Source organism: Drosophila innubila (genome assembly GCF_004354385.1).
Source record: "Drosophila innubila isolate TH190305 chromosome 3L unlocalized genomic scaffold, UK_Dinn_1.0 0_D_3L, whole genome shotgun sequence".
In the NCBI taxonomy this organism is placed as follows: domain Eukaryota; kingdom Metazoa; phylum Arthropoda; class Insecta; order Diptera; family Drosophilidae; genus Drosophila; species Drosophila innubila.
In genome coordinates this window covers 7,225,945-7,248,651 of record NW_022995376.1, presented here as the reverse complement: position 1 = coordinate 7,248,651, position 22,707 = coordinate 7,225,945, and the positions used below count along the sequence as shown (strand labels likewise).

Genomic DNA, 22,707 nt, shown 5'->3' with positions numbered 1-22,707 from the left:
ACTTCAAACAGTCATAACTTTGTCAAATCTTAACCGATTTCCATGCGGAATATCAATTTTATCATTATTTGACCTCTATATTTATTCTGCATCAAAATTGGAAAATTCAATTTTTCTTCCATCACTGTCCATTTTTCCATACCTTCCCTTGACACATTTTCACAAACTTCAAACAGTCATAACTTTGTCAAATCTTAACCGATTTCCATGCGGAATATCAATTTTATCATTATTTGACCTCTATATTTATTCTGCATCAAAATTGGAAAATTAAATTTTTTCTTCCATCACTGTCCATTTTTCCATACCTTCCCCTTGACACATTTTCACAAACTTCAAACAGTCATAACTTTGTCAAATCTTAACCGATTTCCATGCGGAATATCAATTTTATCATTAATTGACCTCTATATTTATTCTGCATCAAAATTGGAAAATTGAATTTTTCTTCCATCACTGTCCATTTTTTCCATACCTTCCCCTTGACACATTTTCACAAACTTCAAACAGTCATAACTTTGTCAAATCTTAACCGATTTCCATGCGGAATATCAATTTTATCATTATTTGACCTCTATATTTATTCTGCATCAAAATTGGAAAATTGAATTTTTCTTCCATCACTGTCCATTTTTTCCATACCTTCCCCTTGACACATTTTCACAAACTTCAAACAGTCATAACTTTGTCAAATCTTAACCGATTTCCATGCGGAATATCAATTTTATCATTATTTGACCTCTATATTTATTCTGCATCAAAATTGGAAAATTGGAAATTAATTTTTCTTCCTTCCCCTTGACACATTTTCACAAACTTCAAGCATCAAAATTGGAAAATTGCATTTTTCTTCCATCACTGTCCATTTTTTCCATACCTTCCCCTTGACACATTTTCACAAACTTCAAACAGTCATAACTTTGTCAAATCTTAACCGGTTTCCATGCGGAATATCAATTTTATCATTATTTGACCTCTATATTTATTCTGCATCAAAATTGGAAAATTGAATTTTTCTTCCATCACTGTCAATTTTTTCCATACCTTCCCCTTGACACATTTTCACAAACTTCAAACAGTCATAACTTTGTCAAATCTTAACCGATTTCCATGCGGAATATCAATTTTATCATTATTTGACCTCTATATTTATTCTGCATCAAAATTGGAAAATTCAATTATTCCTTCCATCACTGTCCATTTTTTCCATACCTTCCCCTTGACACATTTTCACAAACTTCAAACAGTCATAACTTTGTCAAATCTTAACCGATTTCCATGCGGAATATCAATTTTATCATTATTTGACCTCTATATTTATTCTGCATCAAAATTTGAAAATTCAATTTTTCTTCCATCACTGTCCATTTTTTCCATACCTTCCCCTTGACACATTTTCACAAACTTCAAACAGTCATAACTTTGTCAAATCTTAACCGATTTCCATGCGGAATATCAATTTTATCATTATTTGACCTCTATATTTATTCTGCATCAAAATTGGAAAATTGAATTTTTCTTCCATCACTGTCCATTTTTTCCATACCTTCCCCTTGACACATTTTCACAAACTTCAAACAGTCATAACTTTGTCAAATCTTAACCGATTTCCTTGCGGAATGTCAATTTTATCAGTATTTGGCCTTCAATTTCATTCTGCATTAAAATTTTAAAATTGAATTTTTCTTCCATCACTGTCCATTTTTTCCATACCTTCCCCTTGACACATTTTCACAAACTTCAAACAGTCATAACTTTGTCAAGTCTTAACCGATTTCCGTGCGGAATATCAATTTTATCATTATTTGACCTCTATATTTATTCTGCATCAAAATTGGAAAATTAAATTTTTCTTCCATCACTGTCTATTTTTTCCATACCATCCCCTTGACACATTTTCACAAACTTCAAACAGTCATAACTTTGTCAAATCTTAACCGATTTCCATGCGGAATATCAATTTTATCATTATTTGACCTCTATATTTATTCTGCATCAAAATTGGAAAATTGAATTTTTCTTCCATCACTGTCCATTTTTTCCATACCTTCCCCTTGACACATTTTCACAAACTTCAAACAGTCATAACTTTGTCAAATCTTAACCGATTTCCATGCGGAATATCAATTTTATCATTATTTGACCTCTATATTTATTCTGCATCAAAATTGGAAAATTAAATTTTTCTTCCATCACTGTCCATTTTTTCCATACCATCCCCTTGACACATTTTCACAAACTTCAAACAGTCATAACTTTGTCAAATCTTAACCGATTTCCATGCGGAATATCAATTTTATCATTATTTGACCTCTATATTTATTCTGCATCAAAATTGGAAAATTGAATTTTTCTTCCATCACTGTCCATTTTTTCCATACCTTCCCCTTGACACATTTTCACAAACTTCAAACAGTCATAACTTTGTCAAATCTTAACCGATTTCCTTGCGGAATGTCAATTTTATCAGTATTTGGCCTTCAATTTCATTCTGCATTAAAATTAGAAAACAAAATTTTTTACCATTCAGATCATTTTTTTCCGTACTTTCCCCTAGGAACTTTTTCACTAGGACCGTTCTTAATATCATTTTAATTACATAATTTAATATTCTTTTTAAATTATAGATTTTCCTTACCCCAAAGAATATTGTCGTTAAAATTTAATTCTTTTTTCAATTTCGTGAGTCATTTTATTTAAAGTGACGTTTTAATCGACATTCGTTAAAAAGGATCTAATACTACAGGATGGTTTATTTTTCCTAATAACAACAAGTTTTCCTTAATATTCGAAGGATGGCTGGGGGTCATTAGGGTAGCTGTAGCCCTGGTGCACGGGCTCGGGCTGACGGAAGATGGGAGCCACAGGCTCTGGGTGGTAGACTGGAGCCACTGGCCTGGGCTCTGGATGGTAGACTGGAGCCACAGGCTCTGGGCGGTAGACAGGCTTGGGAACCACAGGCTCTGGGCGGTAGACTGGCTTAGGAACCACAGGCTCTGGGCGGTAGACTGGCTTAGGAACCACAGGCTCTGGATGGTAGACTGGCTTAGGAACCACAGGCTCTGGATGGTAGACTGGAGCAACTGGCTTGGGTGCTGCAGGTTGGGGCTTGAAGACCACAGGGGGCAGATACTCGTTATTAGGCTTGACGGGAACCACAACCTTAGGAGCTACTGGGATCACTGGCTTGGGCTTGTAGACAACTGGAGCTGGAGTGACCTTCACGACAACAGGAGGCAGGTATTCATTGACAGGCTTGGCAGGCACAACAACCTTAGGAGCAACTGGGATCACTGGCTTGGGCTTGTAGACAACTGGAGCTGGAGTAACCTTCACGACAACAGGAGGCAGGTATTCATTGACGGGCTTGGCAGGCACAACAACCTTAGGGGTCACTGGGATCACTGGCTTGGGCTTGTAGACAACTGGAGCTGGAGTAACCTTCACGACAACAGGAGGCAGATATTCGTTGACGGGCTTGGCAGGCACAACAACCTTAGGGGCCACAGGCTTGAAAGTTGGCTGTGGCTTAGGTGCTGGCTGTGGCTTGTAGACGGGTGTAACAACGGGAGTTGGTTCGAATTTGATTGCAGGCTGGCCATAATGGTATCCATCATCCTTCAGGAGTCCGGCTGGAGTTGGCTTCTGATAGACAACTGGAGCGGGCTTCTCATAGACAACAGGAGCGGGTTTCTGGTAGACCACAGGAGCGGGTTTCTCGTAGACTACTGGAGCAGGCTTCTCATAGACTACTGGAGCAGGCTTCTGGTAGACCACAGGAGCAGGCTTCTCATAGACTACTGGAGCAGGCTTCTGGTAGACAACTGGAGCTGGCTGCTCGTAGACAACTGGAGCAGGCTTCTCATAGACTACTGGAGCAGGTTTCTGGTAGACAACGGGAGCAGGCTTCTCATAGACAACTGGAGCAGGCTTCTCGTAGACAACTGGAGCAGGCTGCTCGTAATGATGGGGCACGCTTGGCACATCAATGACAAACTGCTTGGCAGGCTGTTGGTAATGGTATCCATCATCCTGCAGATTGTCGCTGTGCGAGAACAGATGCGACACATCGGCGCTGACAGCAGCCACCAAGGCGAATGCAATCAGGAATTTCTGTAAGTTAAACGATTAAAATACAAGTTACTCCCAAGAAGAGATATACCCTCGTTAGGGTATTCAGTAAACAGAATAAACTCATTTCCAAAAATTATAATCACAAATTTATGAGTTCTTTTTGTGCTTCACGGTTAGATGATTTTATCTTTTCACATGTCAGTTATCCTCTGGTATTTCTAATCTGTTCTGTGTTATGTTCTCTTACCATTTTGCTCAGTTTCAAATTCACACCACGAATGTTGAAATATCACTGTGCTGCCGATCGAGACTACCACATTATTTATACGTCGTCGTCTGGTCGGTTCAGGATAGCTTCGACTATCCAAAAATCGAAAGAAAAAAAGCACTTCGGCAAAAGCAGAATCTTCTCGACAACAGCATCTGTGCTATCGTCATCGATTAACATTGCCGAATCCAAAAAAGTTAAACGAACCTGATTGGGTTGGTTAACCGGCTGTGACAGAACGACACTCGTAAAATTATTCGGCTCGCTTTTGGGGCTCATCCCAAGCGTTATACATTTAAATACAATGATATACAGAGACAAAAACTTAGTAATAAAACAATATATCTTAGTTAATCAAACATAACAAAACGTGCATACTCTCTCTCTAGAAAACCAATAATTAATCAAAATAATTAAAAATTATAAGCAAAATGTTTGAATGACGCTTAAATCATTCAAAAAAAAAAAAAAAAAAAAAAATGTCTCAGTCAAAAAAATTTGTTATGTTTTAAATAAGAAAGTTAATGTACTCTTAAGGAAAGTGTGTAGACACCTTTTAGTTCTATATGCAAAATCATAACTAAAACTTAGCAATAAATATGCCACAACAATAAAGCTTATATTAAGAATTCAGCTTAATAAAAATGCCATTTATTGGGCCTATGTTCCTGGTAGATTTATAGCCTTTTGATCGAGTAACTTCGCACTCGACAGCGCGAACAGAGGTGCTCTTTATTTTTCTGCTTTCCAGCTGGAGAATAAATTGAATTAACCATTTTTATGATTATTAATAAAACACTACGGGATATAAATGAATATAGCATGGTATGTTATTGTTTATGTTTTATTTATGAGAACTCATATGAAATCGAGACAATTTGCATGTGATCGAAGCGACAGTTCCGCTAGCCACCAGTTGTGAACCCTGAATTACTCACAAGCAGGTCCAGGCTTGCTCAGACAGCCAGTCAGCCAGGCGAAAACCTTGACCATAAACAGTGAGCCATTTATTAAGTGCGAAAACCAGTTTAAAATTAAGGGCCAAGTTCGACCTCTGTCACGCAGCTGCCTTTTTGGGAGTAGATAACATATTCCATTTGCATTCCCTATGCCTGCTCCATTGCTTCTCACATTTGACCTATAAGACTGGCTACAGTTTGGCAATAAATACTCGTATATTGTATTATTATTGTCAACTTCTGCTAATATGGCCAGTTCTGATGGCAGCTTTATTCTTATTTCTGTACTCGTATTCATTATAAATTGTTATTTATCAATAAAACTTGCATCGTTAATTTGACTTCAGCGTTCGCCATTTGATTAGCACGCAATTAAAGCGACTTAATTCTGGCCTTGCCAAATTTCGGATCGTATTAACCGTCATAAAGTTAAAACTTAGTCGCTGACGCAGCTAATAATATAATCTAATCAGACCCACTCAATGCTAGACGAGCGTTGAACTAAAGAACTTTAGAATATAATAAAAACAAAAATATAATATAATATTATTCATTCATATTTTTATTCAAATATCGCTCAAAATCTACATATGTTTACTAAATTCTTTCCATTGATTTTCGGGACTTTTTTTTCCACTATAAAATATCTCGTAAATTATAGATGAATGGGTATACCAAATGTTTAACTTGATTGTTATTAAAATTACTATTTAAACAAAAACCTTCTATATTTAATTCACAGATTATATTGTCTATTGTCAATATTTTTACAAATAATTTATATTTTTACGGGGTATCTTTCAGTTTAGAATAACAATTCAATAAGCTTGCTTTAAAACAAAAGTGTGCTGATATTGGGCTTAAAATAGAACATGTTCTAAACGGGTTTTACCCACAAAGTCTGGGTATAGAATTTTAAGGGCTAAAACAAACTCTTTTAATAAAATTCTTCTTTGTTGGTATTAATCATGTTTTTTCGTATATTCTTCGTATTATGCTTCGCTGGCAATTTGTCAGTAGTTTCGTTGAACTTGGTGCGTAACTGTTAATCACTTTGTAGTATTCGTTTAGTCACTGGAATTTTAAGTTTTGATGACCCTGAGTGAATCCACGAATAGTCAGCGGATCATTCACTTTTGCTTTCTTAGCATTTGACCATTTTGTGCAATACTCAAGATGAGCAGTTTTACTACAATCTACAGTCCCAGCAGTCGGTTAACTGTATTAACTTTACCTATATTTCCGGCATTTAAATGGAAGCTTGTAGACCACATTAAGATTGCCTCTGATTACTTCATCAGAAATTAAAAAATTAGAAAAATGTTGTTGTAGCTTAATTAGATAATGTACGCTAAATGTCACAAAAAAAAAAAAAACGTTAAACGAGTTTTTATGAATCAAATCAATAAATAAGTATCAAATTATAAACAGATGGCATTATAAATTTATTCAGGCAAATTATGTCAGATGCTGACTGTGAGAAATTACAGGTCCTGGTCCATATACGAAATGTTGAAATGTAAATATATAAAACATTGCGTTGTGTAGTCAGAACCTGAAAATAGAGTCTGGATATGCAAAATGTTTGACAAAAACGAAACAGATCGAGTCGAAATGAAATAAAGTCAGATCAGAACAGAACAGAACAGAAATCAAAAAAAAAAAAGACATCTATTCAATTCAACCGGTTCTATTAGTTATTTTTGTGAATTTTCAGGTCTTAAATGAGCATCAATTTACCTAATACCAGAGGATTAGAAAAAAGTTTGGTTTTGTTCTATCTGTTTTGTTCCATTAAATATTGTTGTGAGAATCAAAAAGCCTGTCGAAGAATGTTGCTGTGATAAACGTGATAAACCACAAAAAAGACTTGCATTTCAATAATTAGCTACTAACCAAATATTCAATACTTGTACGTGGTAGAGCAATTCGATCTACAGCATCACCAGAAGTAGAAATAAAAGTTGAAATTGAATAACTCATTAATTAATAATAAATTCAGCATATTACGTATACGCCGCATGTGTCGACATCAACATAAAGCGCACATAAATTCTAAATATAATTTAACATAGCATTAACATTTATGGTTTGTGTCACGACTAAAAACATTATTTGTCACTGTTAAACTTTAAACTACTCAACTGGTTTTGTGTTCTCTGAGGTGCGGCGATTAATTTTCGCCGATTAACGACGGCCAACAAATTTATTGAGCAAAGTTCATAACTTTTGTGATATCAACAAAGTGAAAGAGTTTAATTTTAGCAATATACATTTACCGTTAGATTTTTAATGGCTTTCATTGACTTGTTTAGCCGCTTCTAGTTAGGAATGATTCCTGTTCCCATTAATTTTCTGGTCTTTTAAATACGCTCTGCCATAAGTAGACTGATTTGGATGGCCTTATAAATATCAAATCAATACGCGGTCTTCAAACAATTCAATTGCTCGACCGGTGAAATAAACATGGTGAGTTTCAGGATCGCATGCTGTTTTTAATTTCGATTAATCGAATTTTGATTATTACAGCGTTTTATTTGTGCAACTATTGCTGTGATTTTGGTGGCTAGCGTTGGGGCCACCATTCCAGAAAGAACATACTTGCCACCCTCTGTGCACGTTCAGCACGTGCAACCACACTATATATCGCGTCCAGTGGTGCATCCTCATAATGTCTACTTGCCACCAGTGCAGCAGCAGCTTGTCTTCAGCTATCACCCATCAGCCCATGTGGTAACAAGTCCAGTGGTGCACCAGGTGGTGCGACAGCAGCAAGTTTATCAGTCGCCTGTTGCCAATTACCATACGGCGGGGCAACATGTGGTGCGCCCTAACAATGTTTACCTGCCTCCTGCTACGTACCAGCGACCGGTGGTGCAACATGTTGTGCACCACCAGAGAGCTTATGAATCTCACTTTGCCGACTACCGCCCAGCGGTGCAGCATGTGGTGCGCCCACAGAATGTATACTTGCCCCCTGCAACCGTTCACCATCCAATTGCTGATTACAACTCGGTGGTGCGTCCACAGAACACTTACCTGCCTCCAGCTGGAATCGACTTGAGGAGCGATTTTGCCGATAGACGCTAACCGGTTTTAATGTTTTATCCCACACCGCTAACTACATATTCAAATGCTAATTTTGGATGGAAATCCAGAAATATTTCGGCTTTATTAGCATCTAACCAAACTTGGCAGACAAATACTTAAATAGAAAACAACATAAATAAAATCATCATAAATATATTAATATATAAATCGTAGAACCAAAACAGCCAAGCTCATTATGTAAAGAAGACAATAACCTTTAAGGCGAGCCAAGATAATATCGAAATCGATTTGAACTCTAGGCGATCTTCAGACGCCAGTCTTTAAGCTTCAACTAATTAATCAATCCTCAGTAATTACTTCTCACATTTGCAGCGATTTGTTGGATAAACTAATTTGATATCTGATATCATGACCGTTTCATAGGTATATTAATAACAATAGCAGCAATAGCTACTGGCTGATTATGATAACAAACTTATTTGACAGAGAGCAAATCCTGTTCTTAAATGAATTCCAAGTTTTTTGGCTAGTAAATTCAGGTTGTCGCTATTTTTGTCAAAAATAATGCAAAATTATTGTGATTGACCTCATGAATATTCATGGATACTCGTAGCTCAATTCCTTCTGGCAACAATAAATGAGAGAGTTTAATAATCAAGCTGACTTTTTGCCTGATAAAGTCATAGTTGTTGTCTATAGCTAATATTTGAAAGAAGAAAAATAAAAAGAATAATTAGAAGAAGCAGAGAAACATAATTCAATGTTGCTTTGATTGATGATATGCATTACTTCCGTTTGCGAACGGTTCGTATAAAAGTAATGCCCGTTGGCTAGAAATTATTATTCGAGACTTTGTCTTATCAGCACACAGAACAGCGAAAATGGTAAATAATTTAAGCGCAGTTGCTTCATTTGTGGATTATTAATTATCTTGCTGGCGTTCCTTGCAGAAATTCATCGTCCTTGCTTTGGCTTTGGTGGGTTGTGTGGTTGCCGAATCCGGCTACAACTATGCCAATCCCGGCTCTTTTGGCGCTGCCTCGGTTGCGGCTCCAGTGAGAACCTATGTGCCACCAGCCGCTGCTGCCCCTCAGGTGCATCATCATTCCGTGGCCGCCTCGGCACCAGCTCCAGTCTTCCATGCCGCTGAATCCGCACCTGCTCCACAGAGAACCTATGTGCCACCCGTAGCACATGCTCCCGCTCCCGTTCACCATCATGTGTCTGCTCCCGCTCCCGTTCACCATCACGTGGCTGCTCCCGCTCCCGTTCACCATCATGTGTCTGCTCCCGCTCCCGTTCACCATCATGTGTCTGCTCCCGCTCCCGTGCATCATCATGCTGCTGCCTCAGCTCCAGTGCAGTCCTTTGCCGCTGCCGAGTCTGCTCCAGCTCCATCCAGGTCCTATGTGCCCCCAGCTCCAGTTCACTCTGCTCCTGCTCCTCAGACCCATTACCATGCTGCTGCCTCTGCTCCAGTGCAATCCTTTGCCGCTCCAGCTCCCGTTGCCGCTCCAGCTCCAAGCTTCCAGGCTGCTGAGGCCTTTGAGTCCAACTACGAGGCTGCCGCTTCCGCTCCAGTTGCCGCCAGCTCCGGCTATCAGTACAGGAGCGTGCGTCGTCGCGTCCACAAGCACCGTGCCTAAGTTGGTAATGCAAATCATTAAAAAATCAATGCAATAAAGAGATTTAAATCCGATTTTAAAAGATAATTTTATTGAAGAGAGCTTTGCTTAGTACTAACATTTTGGCGGGGGTGTATATCCTATTTAGAGGCCATTCTGCGGTTAACAACCTCTCTGATCTGAGCACAGCGATCTATAAATTAAATCGCCTTTGATCTGAGAATGGAAGAATCATTTGCATTTGCATTTAAATTGAAAGCATTCAATACGACAAATGGGTCACATCAAGTGCTCAATGAATTTCTCACGGCTTGATAACAGGTTTTCCAGTTGGAGCTGCAGTGCATCAGAAATTTGGTATATAATTGAAGAAAGATTCTTCATTTGCCACAAACGCAATGGTGAGAACCCAATTGGGAATACTATCTTGGAAACTTGATCAATCTAATCCCGACTTTAATCCTTTCTTTTGTACCAGGAGCCGTTTAGAACCTTGTTGATCTGTCTGCTGGCAATTGGCTGTCTTGCTGAGGTTTCGCTTGCGAAACATCATAAGCACAAGCGGCACTACGAAGACTCTGAAGAGGATCCACATTATCTGCCGCCGGCGGAGAGAGAGTCGGAACCCTATTATCACAAGGAGAAGCATACCAGGGAACGCGTTACCTATCACAAGGATGAGGAGCATGAGCCCAAGCGCGTGGACCATTATCATCACTACGATAAGAAGCCCGAGGTGCAAACCAAGCATATTCATTACCAGGAGGTCAATCCTCAAGTGCGCACCACGGCAATCCTTCCCGCTGCATCCGGCATTGTCACCCGACGTGTTCGTCCCAATCGCGTGACCTACGCCAGTGCTCCCAACTCTGTCTTCCACACACAGATCAATGTGCAATCCCAGGACTCTGAGCTCAACTCCCAGATTCGTCCAGATCCAGTTATTGCCGTTGCTCCAGCTGGCGGTCAATTGGCTGTGAATACTCCGGCTCCGGCTGGTGCTCAGTTGCCTGCCAATGCCTTGCCCAATTGCCAGTTCCCAGTTGCTGGCAATCCTCCCATCGGTTGTCGTCTGCTTGATCCTGCGGGTGGTCAGCTGCCAGCTGGTGCTTTTCCTCCTGGTGGCCAATTGCCAGCGAATGGTCTTCCACTGGGTGGTCAACTGCCAGCTGATGCATTCCCCCCCGGTGGACAACTGCCAGCTGGAGGACAGTTGCCAACTAATGCACAGCCAAATGGTGGCCAACTTCCAGCTAATGCGTTTCCAGCTGGAGGACAGTTGCCAGCAAATGGATTCCCAGTCGGTGGCCAATTGCCTGCCAATGTTTTTCCAGCTGGCGGTCAACTCCTAACCAATGGATTCCCAGCTGCTGGACAATTGGGCAACGGCGCTCAACTTGGCGTGGGTCTCGGCAATGGCAATGGCAATTTCAATGGTCTACCTCAAGGATTCAGTAATCAAAATCTATTCATTCCTGCAGGAAACACCCAGCTGCAAGTCGGACCAATTGGACAGGTTCCAGTTGCACAACGTCCAAGCTCTGTTCTGATTCAATTTGATCCGGCAATTGGTGCACAGTTGCCAGCCTCGGCTCAGGCAAATGTGGGTGTCAATCCAAATCAGTTGGTGCCAGCATTTGGTGCCCAACTTGGTAATGGACAAACACCGATTGGTCAGCAGCCCGCGGCGCCTGTTTCAAATCAATTTGGACCGATTTTTGGCGCCCAACTCGGAGTGGGTCAGGTGCCAAATGGTCAGCAGCCTGTAGCAGGCAATCCCAACCCATTTAATCCAGTATTAGGTGGTCAACTGCCTACAGGAGCACAAGCACCAACAGCTGGCAACCAAAATCCCGTGCTTGGCGGACAGTTACCCACTGCAGCTCAAGCGCCAAACAATGGCAACCAAAATCCCGTATTCGGCGGACAGTTGCCAACTTCAGCACAAGTGCCAAACAATGGCAATCTTAATCTAGTTACAAATGGTCAACGTCTTATTTCTCGTCGTCGCAATGGACGTCAGCGCAATCGATCCAACTACCAAGGTCTTAACGTGGTCAATGGCAACGTGTTTGGCCAGCCCAATGTACAGGGTCCAACCAATGCCGTGGGCAATCAGCAGGATACGAACATCATCGATGGCAACTTCTACAGTTATCCTGGTCATCAACAACACAGACTCTACAGGGTGAATGGCAATCGACGCCTCGTGTTAACCGATGGCGATTACGTGGATGATTATGATACCACAGCTGATGTTGGCTTTGCTGCTAGTTCCCCTGAATTGTCCTATGCAGTTCCAGAAGGTAGGGGATCTCGCAGAAAGTCTGACCATGAAGCAGCTGCCTCGGAGCAGCACACGGAGTATCGTAAGGATGATGGTTATCACTACAAGAATCCCAGACGTACTAAGTAAAGCTCTGTTCAAAAATTAAATTCCCTATTAAAATAATAAATTAAAGCAATTGCTACAAAAGCAGACAGAAATTTTCAAAATGTGTTGCATACTTTTTGGCTGTTTCAGCTAAAAACCGACGGTTCCGTTTCCGCTTGAAAAAGCTGTGCTTTAAAGCTTCGTTCTGCTTAAATGGCAACGAAATTAGCTAATTTGAGCTTTCTTAAAGAGCTTTACACAGCTTAACATGGAAATTGGTTAGCATTTGCCTTAGGGTTCTTCTTTTCTTTACTTTTATCCATATTAGATCTTAGTATTGGAACAAATTAATTTCGCTACTGCTTTTCTTGAAAACATTTCATTAAAAAAAATTCTGGACGACTAACAAAATTTATAAAACTTATGTGGGATTCTCTTGGAGTATTAATATATAAAATTATTTAGAAATAAAGTTGAAAATATTTGAAAAACAAAAGAAATAAATTAATAGATTGGTCCTTAGTAACAGATTTATAGACAGAGCAATAATCATCATTGAATCATCTTTTACCTCTCTTGTCTAGTCATCAAAACAAAATAACTATCTTTGTTTGTATTTCAGACTGTGTTTTGTCCAACAAACTAGTTCAGAGCTACACACAATTTGCGGCACAATGGAAATAGATACACAGGTCATGCAAGTTTTGAACATAATGGAAAGGAAGATGAACACATTTAAACGCAACAAAATCAATTGCCAGCATAAATTAATGCGTTCATTTAGATACGATTCTCATGCAAATTTAATAAACTATAGAAATAAAAACAAACAAATCGAAAAAACACAAAAAAATAAACAAAATTGAACCAATCGACTGTGTAAAGAAAAAAAAACTAATAATAATTTAAATATCACAATGCTGACGTGTGTACAACTGAGAGTAGAAACACAAGTGTATGTGTGTGTGTGTGTGTGTGTGATAAACCAGCACATGTAGGATCCATAATGAATATGACTGAGTAAACTAAGGCGGGCCAATTCATATTCACACATTCATATTCACACACGCATTGCGAATAATACCATGTATTGAAAGTAATATTATTGTTTGCCATCGATGTCAATATTTGTTTGCCAAATCTTAAATCATAGCCGATGAAAGCTTTGGTCAGCCTATTGTCTATATTCGGATCTCTTCCGATGCTGTAGGTCATCAACTGAACGGTGGCAGTGACAGTGGCAATGACTGGACAGATGCAACCATTACATATGCTAATGGGATCATTAGCTAAGGTAACAAATTAGTATAATCGCTGTGTTATCGCTTATGTTATGACCTCTATTCTCAAGTATCTCTCCAGAAAGTGGTACTAAATCAGTGCACTCGCGCTTAGCAATTGTTTAAGTGTTTCGAATGCATTTGAAATTGGTGCACATGATAAATGAGTTTAGTAAATTCAATTAAATATTTATAGAAAACAAATACAATAATTTATGGCAAAGCTCGCACATGAGTAAGAATCTAGTCGAGTCTTTGCATACATTTATTCAAAGACCTGCTAAAAAATCGATGATTGTCTGACCCCCTTGACTTGGCGTGGGTTTCGTGTCGATGTTTCAAAGTTTCGGCCTCTGGCTGATTACAGAAATACATTTAGAAAATGTGTGCGAATTTTTTGGTTTGTTTCTTTGTGTCTTTTGTAGCTATGCAAAGTGAGTGCGGGCTCGCGTTCACATCTTCAGGTTAAGCTTATGAGCTTAGAGAGCGGGAGGCTGGAGTTCAATGATCCGCGTTGCCAGCTGCCCATTTCTATAGCCCGGTAATTGTGTACGCCCCGCTTAATTGGCACATCACTTATTAATGGCATTTGGCTTGGCCAGATACATATGTGGGAACGTTGAAAAAGGGCTGCCCTGAGCTTACGTCATGTGCTAAATAAAGCAAAACAATGCGAGGCCCAAAAAATTTTAAAATGATTTCGAGCAACAAGAGATTAATTTGTAGTACTCGTAGACAATTTATTAAGCTCAGACAAGCAGAAGAAATCTACAATTTCAAGCCTCGTTCAAAGCTTCGTTGTGGGCCACCAGCACACTCACACTATCACACATTCACACCCAAACTAATGATGCTGCCAACGCAATTTGAAAGGAACTTGCTAAATTTCTTGTGCCACGCGTATGAATTTTTAATGATCCAGCCGCGTGTTGGAAGTGTGCGCAAGCTTATTATTATTATTTTGATTTTATTTGTTAACTTTAATTCTGTTTCTTCCCTCCACCATAATTTTTATATATTTTTTTGATGCTGAAGATGAGATCCATGTTGATGGCGGCACTTTCTAGACATTATTTGCAGCGAGAAAGAAACTGGTTTCCAGAATGATTTATCATACATTTAAATTAAACAAAAAGACAAAAGACGAAACAAAAACAATACCAAAATTATAAAAAGAGCATCAAAAGACAAAAGCTTAATTTATTATAAAAGACTAAAACGTGTACTTAACAAGAAAGATGTTGTCTATTCAAAAAGCCTTAAAACACATACTCTATCAAAGAAATAAATTAAATTAAATTAAATGAATTTTAATTTAAAAAAAACTTGTTTTTATACAAAATATCGTTGCCATAATTAATGTAAAATTATGTAGCATATTTTCAACTTAATCATAAATTGGCTGATAAGCAGTCAAAGTTGTTAGTCCTATGTTTGGAAAGAGTATACGATTAAAAAACTAAATTAAGGCGCGCGTGTGAGTTACGAAAGGAAACAATAAGAAAGAGTCTGTCTCTGTTGCTGCCTCTTCAAATGCTAAGTCCAATGCGAATAATATTAATTAAAGCAGAATTTGCATAAATTAAGAAATCGCAAAGAGGTTTCTGTCAGACAGAGCGACGCGCTTGCCGAAAAAAAACAATATTTGGCAAACTTGCACACTTCAGAGCGCTTCAGTCCCAAGACACACGCCTTAATCTTTCCAAATCTAATGATTGTTATTAAAAGTGGATTTATCAGTCGACTATGTCGCATTCGATTTTTTCAGATACTTTTAATGGGATTTGTCGTTTTATAAAATTGACTAAAATTGCACTCTTTTATGACTTCATTAGATAACACGCCCCTCAATCAATTTAATCCTCAAGTTTTCAGAGTGAAGTGAAACTGGAAGTCGACCATGTCGCACCAAGAACTAAACTATCATTCTATGTTTGTATTCCCTGTTTTTTCCTCTTACAGATACTTTTAATGGGATGCGTTGATTTGTGCCTTTAGCTAAAGCTGGAAGATGTTGCTAAAGCTGGAGATGAAGTTGACTTTTGCGTGGAGACGTTAAAATGTACACATGCTTTTTGGCTAACAATTTTATGTTTAATATCTATGATGATGAGACAGCCAGACTTTTGTATTTATTTTTTTTGGTGTGTTCTTGATTCTATGGGACGGGTTAAGCTGCCATTCACTAATTTGCATATTTATGCCATTTCAGCATAAACATTAATTCCGAAATGGCACTTTTAAGTGCTTGGACCGGCTCATCGGGCTGCTGTCGATGATACAACACTCCACCGCCATAATAATTACGACTGTGATGTATTGTCCAGCATCAGAAAAACTAAACATTTATGACCAAACTGCCTTCTATAGAATAAAATAGAATAGAACTGAATTGAAAAGAATAGAATCGAAAATAATAAAGTAGTTTAGTATAATGAGGCCTGATTCGGGCTATAGATTAAATAGTAAATTTGCAAAGACATCAATTGAGCTGCCTCCACGAGTATTTAACATTTTATTTTTATTTTTATATTGTCACACGCATACAGGAAATCAAATTTGTAGTTTCATTGTTTGGTTTGGTTTTTAGAGGAAATCAAGCACACTAGTTCCTCAAATGTAGATGAATTGAAAAATACTGGTATAGATTTTAGTTTTAATTGTCGACACATTTCGTTTATAGCACAAGTCAGTTAGCAGAACTTGGCCTAAAAGCCGATTCATGTTTAAACTGTTGTATACAATTCTTGATCTAAACTTTGTATGTGGGGCTCTTCCGCCCACTCAAAATTTGATACCAAATTTCCGAGTGATCTTCAAAATAGTTGACGGTCTAGCCTTGACTATGATAAATAATTATAATCATTATGGTATGTACGTACATCTGCAAATTAACAACAATGTTAGTCTTGAGCTGAGCTGACTTGACTTGCTCATCCTTCAAAATGTGCGGAACCAATTAGGTCTTGGCGCCACTAACGAGCCTTGTTTAATGGCACAGTTTAACATTGATGCTTCGAACACCAAAACTGTGCAATTCCTTATCGATTTCAATTTGCCTTAGACCATTAATCATGCCAATAGTTGAGCAAATTATGCTGCTGTGAGCAGATTGAGATATAAGTAAATAATATATGATTTAATTATTTTGGAGCTTCCACTATAGCTGTGCTATATTTCATTTGAAGAAATTTTTTTAACAAAGTATAGGCCTTTCAAAATCTGTTTATTTGTATTTCATATCAAAGTGTGACTTTTGTTGCTGGTTCGTAGCGTGTGTCTCATATCATTCATTATTATTATATCCGGCATTCATGTTACGCACTAGATTTCAAATATAACAAAATAGATGCCATCATTTTAATATCTTTTTGTTTGAATTGAACTGAATGCCGCTCTTCGGCAGTTCCTTTCAATGATTAATGAGCATCGATGAGTTGACATGACAACAATAAGACGAGACACAAGCGAACAACCCATAACAAACGAATCACAATAAGTACACACACATATTACTTTAATAGCTTGATAACATTTTATTGTAACATAAAACTCAACAATTTGAGCTTAAATCGAGAGCGAGATGAAAAAAAAATTTAAAACTAAACCTCTCGCAGAAATAATAATAAAATACAAATTTTTTATTTTTTTTTTTTTTTTTTTTTTAAATTCACTCCCATGTTGAATGATGAGCTTGTGTGTGAGTGTTGTCCATCAAATGTTTTGCATACGATTAAAGAAAACAATTAAGAGAATCCGTCCAAACGAATTGGCCAAGCTAAGCTGTGCGAATGTAAGCGCTGTCTTCGACGTCGCAGTCGCAGTCTCAGTCGGCATCGTGTCTGCTGAGCGAGTTGACCAAGCGAGTGGTCAGTTAATTGAGCCACTGGACTGGCTTAGAACTCGAGCAGAGCCAAGTGGTGCAAAATTTACAGCGCGATCAAAGACAAAGCCGACGCTCGGCGTTAACGTTTCTGTTTGCGTCGGAGTCAGCGTTGGCTTTAACGTTAACGTTAACGCCGACTTTGACGCAGGGCAGAGCCACGACCGCTGTAATAATGAGCAGCCTAGAGAGAAGAATTTGTATAAATACCTAAAGGTTCTGCGTATTTCTTCATAAGAGTTTCGAGTTTACTTGTGTGAACAAGCAACTTCAGCAGTTAACATGGTACGCATTATCGGACTTTGGATTTGATAGCTTGACATTCAACACAGACCAAAGGAAGGACTAATCTCATCCCGCTATCGACTTTCTTTACTCTTCCAGAAACTTTTCCTGATCGCTTTTGCTGTGATCGCAGCTGTGGCTGCTGATGTCAGCCACCTGCCCTCCAACGAGTACTTGCCCCCCGTGCAAGACGAGGCTCAGATCATCGCTGCTCCCAGCAACGAGTATCTGGCTCCAGTTGAGACTTATGCCGATGATCAGGGTAGCGCGGCAATCGATGGATACCGTTACAAGACCCAACGTCGCGTCGTGTACCGTCGCCAGCGTCGTGATGTGAGCCACTTGCCCTCCAACGAGTACTTGCCACCCCAGCAGGATGCTGCCCCAGCTCCAGTTGCCGAATATCTGCCACCCGTTCAAGTTGCTGCTCCCGTTGAGACCGTTCAAGTAGAGGTTGCCCCAGCTCATGAGCTTGCTGATGATGGATACCGTTACAAGACCCAACGTCGCGTCGTGTACCGTCGCCAGCGTCGTGATGTGAGCCACCTGCCCTCCAACGAGTACTTGCCACCCCAGCAGGATGCTGTCCAGGCTCCAGTTGCCGAATATCTGCCACCCGTCCAGGTTGCTGCTCCCGTCCAGGTTGCCGCTCCCGTTGAGACCGTTCAAGTAGAGGTTGCCCCAGCTCATGAGCTTGCTGATGATGGATACCGTTACAAGACCCACCGTCGCGTCGTGTACCGCCGCAACCGTCGTGATGTGAGCCACCTGCCTTCCAACGATTACTTGCCCCCTCAGGAAGACGCACCAACCAGCGAATACTTGCCCCCAGTCTCCAATGTTGTAGATGAGTACACTGTTGCTGGACAGGGCAACCTTGCTGATGATGGATACCGTTACAAGACCCAGCGTCGCATCGTGTACCGTCGCCAGCGTCGTGATGTGAGCCACTTGCCCTCCAACGAGTACTTGCCACCCCAGCAGGATGCTGCCCCAGCTCCAGTTGCCGAATATCTGCCACCCGTCCAGGTTGCTGCTCCCGTCCAGGTTGCTGCTCCCGTTGAGACCGTTCAAGTAGAGGCTGCTCCAGCTCATGAGCTTGCTGATGATGGTTACCGTTACAAGACCCACCGTCGCGTCGTGTACCGCCGCAACCGTCGTGATGTGAGCCACCTGCCCTCCAACGAGTACTTGCCACCCCAGCAGGATGCTGTCCAGGCTCCAGTTGCCGAATATCTGCCACCCGTCCAGGTTGCTGCTCCCGTTGAGACCGTTCAAGCAGAGGCTGCCCCAGCTCATGAGCTTGCTGATGATGGATACCGTTACAAGACCGTTCGCCGTGTCGTCTACCGTCGTCATTAAACCTCATCTGAAATGGTCCACTAAGTGATCAACTTGTACTCATTTTTGGAGTATAAGTTTAATATAAGAATACTTCCTCTTTTCGTTTACGAAATAAAATATTACGAAAAAAAAATTCGCTCTTTAATTTGAAAACATACAGAAATCATATGACGTCAAAAATCAAAGCCAGCGAGGTGTATTTTCCGTATTTTTAAAAGTATGTTTCGATTAATTTACGACATATATGCTCCCTGTGCTCAATCCGTTATGTTATGCTTAGTGGCGCCTAAGAGGCACATATGCACTAGAACGCTTAAATAAATCATTACTGTGGTCCGGTGGCTCAGCTGTTCAGGGTTCGAACCCTGGCATTTTAAAAAATCAGTAAATTATCTGTTCTGTAAATTCTTGAAATTGCTCTGAAATTGCTTGTAGTGTGCTCAAAATGTGCTCACAAAAAAAAAAAAAAAAAAAGGCTAGCTCCCAATGCAAGAATAATATCTCAAAAATACATAAATCGTAACATTTGTGAGTCTTTATTGTATATCACTCAGAATAATACTCAAGAACTATGAATATATTTTCATAATTATACACACGGTTTAATTTAATAAAGCAATCCAACATAAGCCATAGTAGAAAGAAAACCAGTTTGATTATCAAGTAACTTTGGTCATCCTTGAAGTATGCAACACTATTCGCCGCTGTGTCTGCCAAGCTGTCTGGAAGTTTTGCCGGATTGCGATTATATTGAAGTATTTTTGTCATTAGGTTAAATTGTTAATTGAAATATAATTACAAATTGCTTAATTCGAAATTATTTAATTATCATCGAAGCTGGGAATTGGCGGCACGCGCTTCAATAAAAAGAAAGGAACGGGGGAAAGGAAGTAATAAAACCAGATCTCGATAAATGCAAATTAGAAGATGCGACTAAATTGCCAGTTTTGCTGCCAATTGATGCGACTGCGTTGAAAGTGGAAGCAAACATCAATATTCAAACGCGTAAGCGGTCGGGGACAATAGATAGATTCACTTCGATAGATACATGCAGATATACACATATACAAATATATATATTATTAAGCGCACTGTTAGTGAGAAGAGCACCAAACTTGAACTAAACCTGATTGCAAAAACTATAGTAGATTTATGTTCAACGTTGACAGCTTTTTGCACAAAATGCAAAAAGCAAAATACATTAATTTAAAGCAAAGTTAAATGCTAATTTTGGTAGCAAACTTCAATGATTAGAATCATATAAATATGTGGCAGAAATTGGCAAACAGCATCATTTCCACTTGGATTCTACAGTTAGCTGGAGATCAGTTGAAGCTGCCAATATGGTAAGCATTGATCCTTCAGAGACTAAGAGTTCACTCTACGATATATCAATCTAACCGTGTTTCTTATCTATTGCAGAAATTGTTATTGATCTGTGCCCTCGTTGCCGCTGTGGCCGCTGATGTCAGCCATCTGCCAACCAACCAATATCTGCCTCCTGGCCATTCTCACCACGCTGCTGCTTCGGCTCCAGCCCCAGTCCACTATGAGGCTCCTGCTCAGACCTACCACGCCGCTGCCTCGGCTCCTGCATTCTCCTACTCTGCTCCAGCTCAGTCCTACTCTGCTCCTGCAGTAGAGTCCTACTCTGCTCCAGCTCAGACCTACACCGCTGCTGCTTCCGCTCCAGTCCAGAGCTACGCCGCTCCAGTCCAGAGCTACGCCGCTCCAGTGCAGACTTACTCTGCTCCAGCTCAGACCTACACCGCCGCTGCCTCCGCTCCAGTCGAGTCCTACTCTGCACCTGCCCAGACCTTCACCGCTGCCGCTTCAGCTCCCGCTGTCTCCTATTCTCAGCCCGCTGAGAGCTACGAAACCGCTGCCTCTGAGCCAGCTCACACTTTCTCATCCGCTGAAGGTTACCGTTACAAGACCAACCGTCGCGTGGTCTACCGTCGCCACCGTCGTGATGTGAGCCATCTGCCCTCCAACGACTATCTGCCTCCCTTCCAGGGTGCCGCTTCTGCCCCAACCAGCGAGTACCTGCCCCCAGCAGCTTCTGCCCCAGCTCCAGTCTACTCCTCTGCTCCAGTTGCCGTTGCCGCTTCAGCTCCCGCTGTCTCCTATGCTCAGCCCGCTGAGTCCTACGAAACCGCTGCCTCTGAGCCAGCACCAGCTCACAGCTACTCCTCCGCCGAAGGATACCGCTACAAGACCCAGCGTCGTCGCGTCGTCCGCCGCAAGTATTAAACGGCAAGCAGATGAGGCTACCCGAAGCAATCCAGCAATCTACAAAATATTTAGCAAATGTTTATATTAACTACAGTTAACTTTACAATGTTAGTCTTGAGTAGTTTGCATGGTAATTGCCTGGGAACGAAATAAATAAACAGTGTCTTAAAAATAATTTCTTAATTTGTTTTATATTATCTCATTAAAATTAACTAGGCGGAAATGGTTTCAGCGAGAGTGAACCCAAGCAAAGCGTTTGGGAAAGGCTATAGTCGAGAAATAACCGTTAAATACTCTTAGACCAGATTTCAAACTAGCCCGATTGTCATGCGGATTATCATTTTGATCATTATTTTGCCTCTAGATTGATTCTGCATTTAAAAATAATGATTTTTTAACAAAAAATTATTTTTCGAATTTTGTACTCCCCCCTTTGCTTTTTTGGAAAAAATTTTTTTTTCAAAATTTGAGATCTCGAGATATCTCTTTTGTTTAACTCCTGGTGACCCAATTAGTATAATATGATACTTTAAATTTGATTCTGAGAGAGTTCATTTTCTTGTCAAAAATCAAGCCAAAATTAACAAAAATTTTGACTTGTAAAGCTGTCAGTCCACAGATTTACCAGACCTTAAACTTGCATAACATTGTCAAAACTAGCCCGATTTTCATGCGAAATATCATTTTGATCATTATTTGGCCTCTTTATTGATTCTGCATAAACAAATATATAAAAAAAAATAGTTTTTAGATTTCCGTCAACTCCTGGATAGACCAAAATAAACCTTATTTGTCTAACCATAAAACGTAAAACGCTATTCACGTCTTAAAAATTAGCACGTCTTCCATTTTGAGCGCTGGCAGGGTTAAGTGAATACCGCGCATTTGTAGTAATATCAGAAATTAAAATCTTCAGTTTGAAAAGTTTCAGACATAGCAACTCCGCCAATAAAAATATAATAAAAAAATTTTTATTAATATTTAAAAATATTTTTATTAATATTTTAAAATATTTTTATCGTCAGCTGGCAACTCCAACCACTTTGTTTTGCAGTGTTATATAAAGTTCATTCACAATAACTAAGCTGCAAGAAATTAACAACTTCTATAGCATACTTTTCTCCGTTATTTTTAAAATCTCCTGAAAGTATGCTGTATAAATTTAAATTTGAAATAAAATCGTCATTAATAGCTTTTGACAAATATCAAATAAAGCTACAAATTATTGAGTTAGTTTAATTAAATATGGACTGCAATCAATATTATTTATTACTTTTCATAGTCCATTAATATTTAAATATTAACATTTTAAAAGAAAAATAAAAGATG

The 22,707-nt window shown here is 39.6% G+C and overlaps 6 protein-coding genes across 7 annotated transcripts; 5 read left to right on the top strand and 1 right to left on the bottom strand.

Annotated features, from left to right (window-relative positions):
* Positions 1–2,661: 2,661 nt before the first annotated feature.
* On the bottom strand, positions 2,662–4,339 carry LOC117787483 (extensin-1). The gene is made up of 2 exons (XM_034626026.1): positions 4,322–4,339; positions 2,662–4,113 (listed from the first exon to the last, which is right to left on the bottom strand). The coding sequence occupies exons 1-2, from the start codon at positions 4,322–4,324 to the stop codon at positions 2,782–2,784; spliced, it is 1,335 nt and encodes a 444-aa protein (XP_034481917.1). The 5' UTR covers positions 4,325–4,339; the 3' UTR covers positions 2,662–2,781.
* A 3,408-nt stretch (positions 4,340–7,747) lies between these two features.
* LOC117788035 lies at positions 7,748–8,573 on the top strand. Its single transcript, XM_034626690.1, has 2 exons — positions 7,748–7,770; positions 7,831–8,573. Exons 1-2 carry the CDS (start codon positions 7,768–7,770, stop codon positions 8,389–8,391), a joined length of 564 nt encoding a protein of 187 aa, XP_034482581.1. The 5' UTR covers positions 7,748–7,767; the 3' UTR covers positions 8,392–8,573.
* Positions 8,574–9,169: 596 nt separating this feature from the next.
* LOC117788366 (extensin-3-like) lies at positions 9,170–10,051 on the top strand. The gene is made up of 2 exons (XM_034627120.1): positions 9,170–9,236; positions 9,303–10,051. Exons 1-2 carry the CDS (start codon positions 9,234–9,236, stop codon positions 9,996–9,998), a joined length of 699 nt encoding a protein of 232 aa, XP_034483011.1. The 5' UTR covers positions 9,170–9,233; the 3' UTR covers positions 9,999–10,051.
* A 148-nt stretch (positions 10,052–10,199) lies between these two features.
* Positions 10,200–12,464, top strand: LOC117786955. The gene is made up of 2 exons (XM_034625385.1): positions 10,200–10,265; positions 10,456–12,464. Exons 1-2 carry the CDS (start codon positions 10,200–10,202, stop codon positions 12,391–12,393), a joined length of 2,004 nt encoding a protein of 667 aa, XP_034481276.1. The 3' UTR covers positions 12,394–12,464.
* A 5,296-nt stretch (positions 12,465–17,760) lies between these two features.
* Positions 17,761–19,276, top strand: LOC117788364. Of its 2 annotated transcripts, XM_034627118.1 has the most exons (3): positions 17,761–17,799; positions 17,899–18,423; positions 19,051–19,276. In XM_034627118.1, exons 1-3 carry the CDS (start codon positions 17,797–17,799, stop codon positions 19,159–19,161), a joined length of 639 nt encoding a protein of 212 aa, XP_034483009.1. In that variant the 5' UTR covers positions 17,761–17,796; the 3' UTR covers positions 19,162–19,276. The 2 variants fall into 2 exon arrangements, with proteins under 2 accessions (XP_034483009.1, XP_034483008.1); XM_034627117.1 differs by having other exon boundaries at positions 17,899–19,276.
* A 1,150-nt stretch (positions 19,277–20,426) lies between these two features.
* LOC117788365 (cuticle protein 16.5) lies at positions 20,427–21,553 on the top strand. The gene is made up of 2 exons (XM_034627119.1): positions 20,427–20,489; positions 20,566–21,553. The coding sequence occupies exons 1-2, from the start codon at positions 20,487–20,489 to the stop codon at positions 21,394–21,396; spliced, it is 834 nt and encodes a 277-aa protein (XP_034483010.1). The 5' UTR covers positions 20,427–20,486; the 3' UTR covers positions 21,397–21,553.
* Positions 21,554–22,707: the final 1,154 nt, after the last annotated feature.